The 12,434-nt window shown below is 38.7% G+C and overlaps 1 protein-coding gene across 1 annotated transcript in view; it reads left to right on the forward strand.

Annotated features, from left to right (window-relative positions):
• Positions 1-12,434, forward strand: part of OTC (ornithine carbamoyltransferase) — a 60,118-nt gene that overhangs the window by 4,885 nt on the left and 42,799 nt on the right. The window contains exons 2-3 of the mRNA XM_032883150.1: positions 7,475-7,613; positions 8,873-8,954. Of these exons, the coding sequence (XP_032739041.1) occupies positions 7,475-7,613; positions 8,873-8,954 (221 nt within the window). The remainder of the gene's footprint in view (positions 1-7,474; positions 7,614-8,872; positions 8,955-12,434) is intronic.

Below are 12,434 nucleotides of genomic sequence, written 5' to 3' on the forward strand. Positions count from 1 at the left end.
AACCAGACTGCAATGACAGTTTGACAGAAAATCTGTACATGGTTCCCATTGTTTTCTCTAATATTATATCCTCCTTATTATGTGTTGGCTGAAGAATGATAATGTGGTTTAGGTCTGGTTTACCAAGGAGACACACTGAAATATAAGAAAACCAAGTATTTTAAGGGAACACTAAAATAGTATTCTGGCCCTGGTTCAGGTGCTCCAGAACCAGAGAAGCCTGCCTCCAACTGAGGCACAGGGTCTCTATAAGAACTTAGAAGCCATTTTTGCCAGTGGTTTTAGCTGGCTAATTCAAGTATGGATTTATCATGAGAAAGCAAGAAATGCTTGATACAGAAAAAAAGGGGGTCTGTGGCAGAGGCATTTCAACATGGTACAGTTGTGGAACTCTTCTACTTTTCTCAAATTTTTAAATAGCTTAGGAAAGAGGTGTGGCAGCTCCATTTCAGAGCCAAGAGTAGGTCTATGAGGAGACAGTAAACAGGATAGGAACTTAAACTTGAACCATTGTGTTTGCTTTCCTTCCAGTGATAAATTTTCCTGGTTAGTTCTCGATATCTATGAAAAACAGCTATTTTTCCTATGCAAACATTTCCTGCCCCACCTCTTGAATAGAATCGAGAAAGGTGGTGACTACTTTAATGATTTTCCAGTGGTGAACAGTACGATCCCCCTTCACTGATTGAGATGCAATTAAAAAAATTTCCAGGATCTACCTCTCTACCCGTTTAGCCCCCAAGAACCCTAGGGACTTATTCTGTACAAGAGGGGCTTATGGACAGAGGGAACCAAAGTATTGGTACAGTTCACTGTTACTGCACTTTGGATTTGGCTCTCATGGTGCTATGGGCAAAACTTTGTCCCACCAGATCCTCTCATCAGTTTTCCAGGGTTTTGGACTTGACTCAGACTGCTGTGCCTGAGCCCCAAGGTTATAATGCTCTTGTTTCACATGCATGTGTCCAACTATTTTTCCCAGGAGTGTAAATACTAGTGTGGGAGTAGTTGAGCCATGGGGAATTTCAGCATTAGCAAAACACTAGGCCACAATCAGTTTTCCTCCATGACACTCAATCCTTGTGTTCAGCTTGGGCCCTTGCTTTCCCTCAACCTTAATTCTGTTTTGGGGGCTCTTAGTATCTTTTTTTTTTTTTTGTGATCAGACTTTGACCAGAATATTGAAAATTGATCATGGCAAATTTCTCTAACTTCATTCTCAGAAATATGCTGAATTCATTCTTATACAAATTATTCTACTTCTGCCCAGAGACATAATTTCATTCATTCATCCTTTTACCTGAGAAATATTTATTGAATACCTACTCTATCCCAGACATTGCAATAAGTACTGCCTATATATTAATAAATAAATAGGCAGGATCCCTGCCATCAATCATATAGTTCAATGGGAAGGTAAAAAGTAAGTAATATAAACAGACACATAAATATATATTTAAATATTTTGATAAATATCATGAACAAAATGAAGGCAAAATAGAGACTACTTAGTACAGTCAGGGAAGGAAGCTCCCAAGAGGTGGTATTTATGCTTAAGGATGAGAAGGAGCCAGGATTACTGAGATAATAGTGTTCTGGATAGAAAGAATGGTATTTGAGAGTCCTACAATGAGGAAGCATTTGGAGCACAGGAAGTCCTACCTTTGCAAGGTCCCAATATGCGGGAATTTCAATTAGCGCAGTTGAGTCAAATAATGCTAGTCTTTCAAGTACACAGTTCAAGTTTCAGCTGCCATAGTATTTTAATTGTGAATAGTTGCATAAAGTAAAAACCTCATTGCTGGTGTTTTTGTACATAAACTGCTATGTAAATAATAGCTGCACATCATGGTCAGTGACCATTCGCATCAAGTTTTGGTGATTGCTCACTGTGTATCTGTTATTCAGTTTACATATGAACAACGAAGTGTAGAGTTGTGCTGCTTTTTCTCCCAGTGACAAACTGATGTGCCATTTGATAAAAATGAATAACTGAAAGGAGGAACTGTCTGACAGAGACCAAAATGCAGCAAAGAAATAAAAAAAAATAACACTGGCAGTTACATATGAATCAAATGGGAATGCATTTATAGAAGAAATAACTGATGGTGGGATTGTTGATGATGCTACTGTTTGAGAGGCTCTAGCTATGCAGTCAGAGGTCTTGAGCAAAGACAAACTTACCAACATAAATGAGCAAAGTGGTTGTGATATAAAGTGTAAAGATGTAGGAACTGACACCAGCAAAACACTTACACATTCAAGAAATTATCAGAGATATTTTACATATTGAAAGTGCAAAGGATAAAATGTTGGAAGTTGATCCAAACTTAGAAAGCCTGGCAATTCACCAAAGCATAGACAAGATGTTTGCTCTGTAACATATGCTATATAATAAGAGAGCATGCATGGTTCAAACTACTCTTGACAGTCTTTACAGAAAATAAAACACTGTAATTCTCAATATTGCTAATGTTCTAAATTACAGTGTAATAAATATATTTGTTTTGCTATTTTTTTCATTTCCCTACACATTTATAACTGACAATATGAGAGTGTTTAATGTCTTGACAAAAAATTAAAAGCCATGGAACTATTGTGAATTTTCCAACTTATTATTATGGTTGCTATGCATGGTTGCAGGCTTAATGGTCATTTACAGTCCCGTACTACCATGTAAACCAGAACGAACTGTATTTTTTTAAAAAAGAAAAGAAAAAAAGAAAAGAAAAAGCTTATCTGCTAATACCTATTGAAGGTGCAATCCTAGGGCAAAAGGGAAGGCGATATTATCAGTAACTGCCCTGTGGAGACTGGAGTCACAAAGAGGTATTTTTCTGATTACTTATGGTCTAAAAGAAATACTTTGAAATAAGGTTTTTGTTGCTACATAAACTTTAAAATGAAAGGTCTGGACAAAATGGGAAGATTCAAGCAGGATGTTCATGTCTTCTTTTATCTTTAAACTTGAATCTGTCAATGGAGAAATAGCAAGAGCCTCATCTCACAAGGCAATCCCAATAGCACGACATTAACCCAGCCCTAAACCTAACCCTAATCCCAATGTCTTGGAGCATAAGGACAAATCTGAGAAACACCCAGAGACATTTTACTTCTCCCATTCTGTCTCCTGCTTATAAGAGCTGGAAGTTGGAGCTTTTGTGAAGTAGCTGAAGGTGGTGTTGGGTCTCCTTTTTCACCATTGTTTTCCTGCTTTCTCTCATGTGAAGGGGGGAGAAAAATTAAGTATCACGCATCCTTTCCTTTCTTTTTCAACACCAAGACCATCAGCAGCACAATTGCAAGATCCATGCTATTCTCTTGAATGAAACTTGTAGTCCTGTGAGTGTTTAGAAGGAAGTAGATACAACACAATCCTGCAAGGGCTGAGAGGGTGGGAGGGTTCTTAATCCCTTAAAAGGTACCCTGATGACTTAGCTTTTGTGGGCTCCAAAATTACCAGGAGAATGATCTTGAGCTCTGGGCAAAAAAATGAGTCCTCAGAATTAGCATATGAGTGGCTTCTCCTGTTGTCGATGGGAGTTTAACAACCATAGCGATGTTTCACAAATATTATATGTTGGCTAACTGAACATAATAAAAAATTTTCTTAAATCCTGGGGAGCAGGGTTTCCAGCAAAGATTTTTTCCCTTAAAAATAATACTGGAGGAAGTCTTAAGCCATAGAATATTAATGTTTTATTTGAGATACAGAGTCAAGAGAGTTTATCCCCTGTGATTTTATCTCACTTGGACGTTGTTCCAGAAAAAAAAAAAAATGTTTGTAAACATGACCTGTGAATTGGGAAAGTATAAACTGCAATGCCTCCACTTCAGGTCAGACATGATAAACCTGTTTACAGATCCCCAAATCCAACTGACTCTAAAAAATACAATATCAGTCTAAGGGTTTACTTCTCAACAGTATCAGTACTTGTATATTCCAAATGTTGCTTAATATTATCACTAATTAACATTATCAGAACCAAACACATAACCAAAATACATATGTAAAAGTACATTTCTGTCTAACTGCCATGTCTTTAAATTATCAAATTTCTGAATAGTATTATCCAAATCTAGGACACAGTTTTGTAAGATATTTACTAGGGTTCCATTGGAAGGAAGAAAATGAAGGTCTATTCTAGAAACTTGGTTAGCCAGTATATTTTTGTATATTTACAAATTTGTTTTTTAAATATTTGATTCTTTTCAGTCTAAACTTCTGCATTTTTTAATGTTTTGTTTTGTACACAGTCTATTAAGGTAGTAACACATATATAAATAAGCAAACATACATTGTACATCCATATCCAAAAATTTTTTTTAAAGATTTTATTTATTTGACAGAGATCACAAGTAGGCAGAGAGGCAGGTAGAGAGAGAGAGGAAGGGAAGCAGGCTCCCCGCTGAGTGGAGAGCCCCATGTGGGGCTCGATCCCAGGCCCCTAAGATCATGACCTGAGCCGAAGGCTGAGGCTTATAATCCACGGAGCCACCCAGGCGCCCCCCCCAAATTTTAATGTTAGGGGTCTGTAATAAAAAATAAATTGTGGACCACTGCTTTAAAGAAAATTCCATTTAGAGAGTAGATGAAGGACATATTTTTAAAAGTTGTAAGTGATAAATCACTGAATTCTATTTCTAAAACCAATATTGCTCTGTATGTCAACTAAAATTAAAATAAAATTTTAAAGAAAAATTAAAAAATAATAATAATAAATAAAATAAAATTTGAAGGCTATGGTACATCTTTGAAACAGGTATGTTAACCAAAACTTTGATCTACATGTAAGATGAAAACACTAATTTCTATTAGAATTGAATGTCATGGGGTGCTGGGTGGCTCAGTGGGTTAAAGCCTCTGCCTTCAGCTCAGGTCATGATCCCAGGGACCTGAGATGGAGCCCCGCATCGGGCTCTCGGTGGGGAGCCTGCTTCCTCCTGTCTCTCTCTGCCTGCCTCTCTGCCTACTTGTGATCTCTCTCTGTCAAATAAATAAATAAAATCTTTTTAAAAAAGAATTAAATGTCATTAGTATCTTTTTTTAAAGATTTTTTATTTATTCATTTGAGAGAGAGAGAGGAAGCAAGAGTGTGAGCAAGGGGAAGGTCAGTGGGAGAGGGAGAAGGAGACTCCCCACTGAGCAGAAAGCCTGACACAGGGCTTGATCCCAGGACCCCAAGATCATGACCTGAGCTGAAGACAAACGCTTAAGTGACTGAGCCACCCTGGCGCCCCCGTCATTAGTCTTACATTAAATAAATCAATCAACCATTAGCCAACTAACTCATAAACCCTTGATCTTTATGGAAGTTCCTTTCCTTACTAACTAGAATCTCTGAAGGACCTAACATCACAAAAAGTCAACTGAAAAAGATCTATTCATCTATCAAAGACTAAATGAACCAATCAACTCTGCCAGAAAGTTGGATGTTCAGTAAAATATTCCTTGGTCTAAGTTATTTGACATCATGCAGTGGAAACAACAAATTGAGTGAATTTGTGATTTTCCTACCTATCCTCTTGTCATCATTGCAAGACATACATAAATCCCACCAAAGGATTTATTCTTCATCTCAGGTAGCCCAAGCTCTTTTGTTAGGCTGAAATTCAAGCATGACCATTTTGTGACGTTGTTTTACTTGTAATAAGATTAATGTTTAGTACCTGTGGTGAACCACAATTTGCCCTTCGTTACTCATAATTTCTAATTGTATACAATATAATTATTGTTAAACAGAGGTAACACTGGGTAAATGAAAGAATAAATGTTTTCACTTTTAGATACTGATTATCCCAAATAATAATTATTGTCATCACAATGTAACCAAATGTTAAAGTGGGACTCTTTCCATCTCAGTTTCTGCTCAGGCCCAACAGGTGTTGACTCTTCCCTCATTCCAACATAAAATGCTATGCCACTAAAACAGGAGCAAAGGAGATACACAAGAATTAGTTTTGCAACCCACTGGTGACCACTTCCAGCTTCTAAAATGGACTGCAGAAACCAAGAGCTGGATTGTTGATTAGAAGAGGATTTTTAAAGAGTTACCACTGTGTACGACAGGAAGAGGTACTCTCTCCTCACCTTAAACCTAGGGAAAGTGACTCTAATGGCATCGTTATCTTTAATAGGCGAGCTTGAGGACACCAGCTTGAGGACACCATAGGCCAAATCCAGGCCTCTACCTGGGAAATCTAGAGTAAGAGGGAGGGGCTGACTAGCTGTTTTGATGGCAGAACAATAGAGGAGTCTGTACTGGAATGAAACTGACTCTTGTCAGAGCATAGAACATGAAGAGCTTCCCGTGAACCAATACAGACTGAGAAAGAGACCTAGCATGGTATTGTTTCACATGATGGCCAAGAGACCTCCTGAAGGATGGGGAGATCTCTGCAAAAGGAGTCAAGATGCATTCCCTTGGATGGTATGAGAAATATAATTGTCCACCACCAAGGACTACCGTGAGAAATTCCCAGTGATGGCAGAGTTCTCCAAAGGAGCCTCAAAAGCACCCCAGAAGAGAAGGAGACAGCCTCAAGCACCTATGCCATCGCTAGATTGCTAGAACAGAACCAGACTTTACCTGACTCTTAACTCCTCACCTTCCCGAGGCTTCACTTGGAGGGACTAAAGGCGGGGAAATAAAGGAGACAGCTCGTGGTCCATCCTCCCTCTAAAGTGGTCCAGCTTGAATTAGGCATGAACTGGAAGGAAAGAGGGTGTTAACTTGCAGTACATTTCTTAAAGTTAAAAAAAAATCATTATTATTATTACATATTATTTTAATGAGGCTCGTTGTGGGAGAATAAAATAAGCATAGAGGATTTTTTAAACTTTATTTCCTGAAAGTTACTAGAAAAGCCACAAGGCCCATTGTATTTGACCAGGGACAAGTAAAGAACAAATCTCCAGGAACAGCTTTGAAAGGAGGTAGGGGAAAAAGAATGAAAATGTTTTCTATTGTACGGACATTGCAAATTCTGTTTGTATAATCAATCATAAAATCAATCAATAATGACAGCTAAAATTTATCAAATGCTTATTATATGGCAGACCCTGTATGATCTCCATGTATTAAATCATTTCATCCTCACAGCCCTGTAAGATTATTATACTCATTTTCTAGGTGAGCGAGAAATTCAGGTGCAGAGAGAGATTAGGTAACTTGCCTGAAGTTGCCAGTTAGTAAGTGGCAAAGCCACTGATACGGCTACTCCCAGCCAATAAGAATTCAACTCCTTCCTCAAATGTTTCTTTTCTCTCAATATCCAACATATTGGATATCTAAAATGTAAACCAATGCCATATCAATTTTAATGCTTTAATACTTTGCAGAGACACATGAGGCTCCAGGTGATTTGCTGTTTTGTTTCAAGAATAAAACAACGAATCACCATAGGTCATGCGTTTTTTTTTTTCCCTTAAATATATATTTCTCTTTATTTTTCTTTCTTTCTTTTTTTGTAGATGTGGACAACCACTACAAAATAAAGTACAGCTGAAGGGTCGTGACCTCCTCACTCTAAAGAACTTTACAGGAGAAGAAATTAAGTATATGTTATGGCTATCGGCAGATCTCAAATTTAGGATAAAACAGAAAGGAGAGGTATGGAGCATTTTCTTTCTGATACTACCAACCCGCCTTTTTAAAGACAGCCTTTCCAAAGAAAGAGGGGAAAAAAATATATTAAAATTCCTAAACAGTAGCTAAGTAATGAAACCACACAGTCAAGGTAATTGATTATCACGGAGTGTACAGACATATAAAAAGCATAAAAATCAGTTATTCTATGACAAGTCATTGCACTTCTTTCATGTGGAATGTTGAAATTCATTATTAATTGGATCAGGACCTAAGGAATCATTTCTCTGGAAAGATTTTATTTTTCTACCTTCATTCTTTTCTCTGTGCATTTTCTATCAAGTTAAAAATAAGGATGATACTTTTTTTTTCCTGGCAACCAATTTCAATTAATTAATGCAGCAGCTTCATTTAGGCTGCTTAATTGTGAAAGCATATTTGTGTTCCAAGTTGATTCAAAAGCACTTTAAAGAGCTGGTTTCAGGTTGAGGAAGTTTTATACAACCTTGGTTCTCTTATCTATTTCACTAGCTCTCCAAGTTCAGAAAACAGGAGAGTTTCCAACTGCTGTGAGGTGACATTCTCATATAAGACCTGAAATAGGAGAAAAAGGTCCCCAAGACCCCAGGCCTATTCTTCATACTTTGTGTATAAAGAAAGTCAGCTGGCAGGAATCTGTTTGTTCCAGAACTCATCCTATCGAGAGACTCTATCTCTGAGAAGAGGAAGGAGGAAAGCCCCACCCCACACCCAAACTCTCCAGATTGTTTCCAAATGACTTCCAGGAACAAAGCCTTTGCACTCCCAGGAGGATGTATGATGAAAGTGTAGCTGGGGCTTCATGTTTAGGAGTCTTAATGCCCCATGTTGTGACAGAGTAGCATTGTATCTAGCTGAGAAAACACCTCTGAACCAAGCGTTTTCAAGGTCCTTGAACACTGATATGGGTTTCCATGAATTTAGGTAAAAAGATGGTTCCAGTTGGAAATATCAGCATACTTTGGAACAAGTATTCAGGTTGAACCCAGAGCAACTAATATTTTCTAATTACAAGTCAATAAGCTGTAGGAGTTTTCCTGTTCCCGTCCTCTACTTGTAAAGAACATGAAAAAAAGAACACTTTAAATTCACTTTTTAAGTAATATTTTGAATGCTCATTTGGAGGCAGTTATAAATTATTCTACATCTCCTGATAATGCAAAGAATAGCTTTTGAAACGTAATCTTTGATATTGGATATAAAGTATTTTTCATTTTAATTGTATTCTTGTCCTTAATTTTCAGTATTTGCCCTTATTACAAGGGAAGTCCTTAGGCATGATTTTTGAAAAAAGAAGTACTCGAACAAGACTTTCCACAGAAACAGGTGAGTCCACAGACAAACTTGCGCTTGTGCTGAGGAGGGGGCCAGAGGGTGAGGATCTGGGAGGAGTCGCCCAGTGGGGGAATTTGTCTGTCTTGTTAGCAAGCACAAAGGGAAAACACTGTCACTGGGAGTAGCAGTGCGAGCCTCTGGGTGTTCTTTCCAATTCTCAAAGAAGCTGTAAGCTGAAAGATTAGCGTCATCTGTAGGAATTCCATGAAGACTTGATTACGAGTCCCAAAGAGCTTTTCATGTTCGGTACAAAATGTGAGTGGACACAAAATCTCAGCCCTCAAACTCATGTGGGCAAGAAATGTGTTTTTTCCTAGCAGGTAAAGAATTTTTTCTTGCTTGTTCTAATTTTGCAGGATGGTGGAAACTGAATCTCCTCAATGTTAGGCATCCTCAACCATTTTAGGGTTTCCTTCCTCAATGTAGGCTCTCCTCTCTCTTTCCCCACAGTCATGGGTAAGCCCTGGAGAGTATGTGAAGAAGATGTCCAGGACTATGGGGATCGGGGCATTGGTAATCAGGGTATCATCAGCAGATATTCACACTGGGGTCTGCTGGGACTTTTTTTTTTTTAAAGATTTTATTTATTTATTTGACAGGCAGAGATCACAAGTAGGCAGAGAGGCAGGCAGAGAGAAAGAGAAAGGAGGAAGCAGGCTCCCTGCTGAGAAGAGATCCCAATGCGGGGCTCGATCCCAGGACCCTAAGATCATGACCTGAGTTGAAGGCAGAGGCTCTAACCCACTGAGCCACCAGGTGCCCCTCTGCTGGGACTTCTATATCCCCATTGGACCTTGGCTGCAGTTTGCTTCACTCGGATCACAAGACCTGAAATGTTTCTTGGTTTGACTCTCTCAACCCCTTGACAACTCTCCATGTCATACTGGGTACAGAGATACTGCAAGGCTTTCTCTCTCCTTCTTTCTTCAGGCTGTGTTCCAGGGAGTTCTAGAACATGTGTTGTCTCCTAGAGCTCTGTCTGAAAAGCGAGACACGGGTGTTATCAGCTTTGGAATTCCCCAGACTCACCTAAAATTTCCATCATGCTTCCCACACTTCAGTAGCAGGCCTGCAGGACAGACCACAGGATACAGTGTCAAAGGTCCATCAATTTCTGTTTCTGTTGCTGCTTCTCTCAAGTGCAAGTATCGGGGGCTAGGTGATAAAGCAGGAAGAAAAAACTGGCTCTGACTATCCAAGATTTCTTTCAGATCTACTGTTTGTGCCTGGAATTGTAAGGAATGGAAACTCAGAATTTCTTTTTTCTCAAACTATTAACTCTGTTATATTTCCAAAAGTCCATTTTGAAACTCATAAGCCACATATCACCTCTTTTCTTTCTCTGCATTTCTGCTCTGTCAGATCTCCCTTGAATTAATAACATGACCGCTCAAATGGACAAATGGAGAGGCTCAAGGAGGAGGCACCACAAACAAAAACACACTACTTGATTCTTCAAATATCTCATCCTATCTACAAGCATCAGAGCTTTCTAGGGTCAATTAATTAATTAATTAATTTCAGAGAGGGAGAGAGACAGAGAGAGAGAGAGAGAGAGAGGAGGGGCAGAGAGCGAATGTTAAGCAGGCTCCACATCCAGGGCAGAGCCCAATGCGGGGCTAGATCTCACAACTCTGAGATCACGACCTGAGCTGAAATCAAGATTCAGACGCTTAACCAACTGAGCCACCCAGGTGCCTCATAAGAGCTTTCTAGGGTTTAGAAGCAAACAACTACTTCATGCAGTTCTTGCCTTGTAATAATCAGTAATGAGGTTCATCAAATATATAGCAAAATAGAGTTCGGAGGGATTAAGTGACTTGGTAATACAAATAGCACCAGGATTCAGGTCTCAGGTTTACTGTTCTTACTAATGCACTCCCCTTGACCCTGGAGAGAAGAAAGGAGGGTGAGGGGAAACACCCATAATGTGTCACCTTGTCTTTTAGTCCCAGGAAGAAAACATATGAGAACATACTGCCTTTTTAAAAAAAAGATTTTATTTATTTATTTGACAGAGAGAGAGGGATCCCAAGTAGGCAGAGCGACAGGCAGAGAGAGAAAGAAGCAGGCTCCCTGCTGAGCAGAGAGCCCGATGGGGGGCTCGATCCCAGTACCCTGAGATCAGAGCCTGAGCCGAAGGCAGAGGCTTAACCCACTGAACCACCCAGGTGCCCCTACATACTGCTTTTTAAAGATGGGTCCTTTAAGAAATCATGTTGACATTTGAGGAAAAATAAATATTGCATAAACCAGTCAGTAATTCGCAAATTCTGTTCCTTTATAAGACTGACCTTCTATGAGTTGGGCAGAATTTTATTTTATCATTAGTACTTAAGAGAGGTGTTCTTGTTCTGAAGTCATCAAAAGAATGGATGAGTACATAGACATGAGTACATACCTCAATTTTAAGGTTTTTAAAATTAATTTTTCTTAGTTGTTGGTGTTTTCTACACCTTTTCTCTGTACAGACGCTATGCTATTTTTGATGTCAAATATCCCTGAATAACTTATCAGTTTTGCCATTCACATATAATGTAGTAGTTAAGCTATTAATAAAACCAAGAGGGAAGACTTAATAAGCCTTCGGGTGCAGATCCTGTGCCAAGTGTTCCACATTAATTACAGGGATTATCTCACTTAATCCTTATGACAATTCCATGAGGACAAGACCATTGAGGAAAACAGGCAGAAACGGGTTCAGCAAATGGCCCACAGACACATAGCTAATAAATGGCAGACCCAGGATTGGAAGCTATGACTAAATGTATTTTTTAAGTATCTAATTTAATTTGAACACGTCATAGTCATGTTTTATTCCAGTAAAATTGTTTCCACAGATGGCATTAAACATTTTGCTAGGCGGTGGTTTTCTATATAGAAGCTCTCTGAAACAGGCACAAAATTGCAAACTGTAACAACAAATACATGAGAAAAGCAACATCTGACCATAAAAAGTTATGGTTCACAGAGTAGTCACCATTATCTTCAATAAATATCCATGAGTCTAATTGTATATGGCACCCAGTCAAACGCAACAGGAGGAGAATCTGTCAGAGTTAGGAGTTGCTTTAAATGTTTACAGAAACAGTAAACACAGTAAACCTCAACCCAAATCACAGCAGAGCATTTCTATAATGCGCATGTGCCTCATCCGTTGTCCTTTGGCACAATTCTTCATCAAAACCTGTTATGTTGCTATTCAGAATGGAAGTAGGATGTAATTAAAACTGTCTATTCTTGCCTCGGATTTGTGCCAGCCTCATCATAGGAAAGTCCTGGAGGATTCCATCCCCAGCCTGAGTGGCAGAGATACAACCGTATTTCTACTTATCTCAGAGGACAGAATAAAATTCGCCACTCAACTTAAGCCATACGAATTGCTCATGTAATATTTTCATTAAGGTGTAACATGTCTACCGAAAAGTGCACAAATCCTGAAGTATATAGTTCGATGAATTCTTACAGTAA

This window comes from Lontra canadensis, unplaced genomic scaffold (genome assembly GCF_010015895.1).
Source record: "Lontra canadensis isolate GAN:19392208 unplaced genomic scaffold, GSC_riverotter_1.0 scaffold86, whole genome shotgun sequence".
NCBI lineage: Eukaryota > Metazoa > Chordata > Mammalia > Carnivora > Mustelidae > Lontra > Lontra canadensis.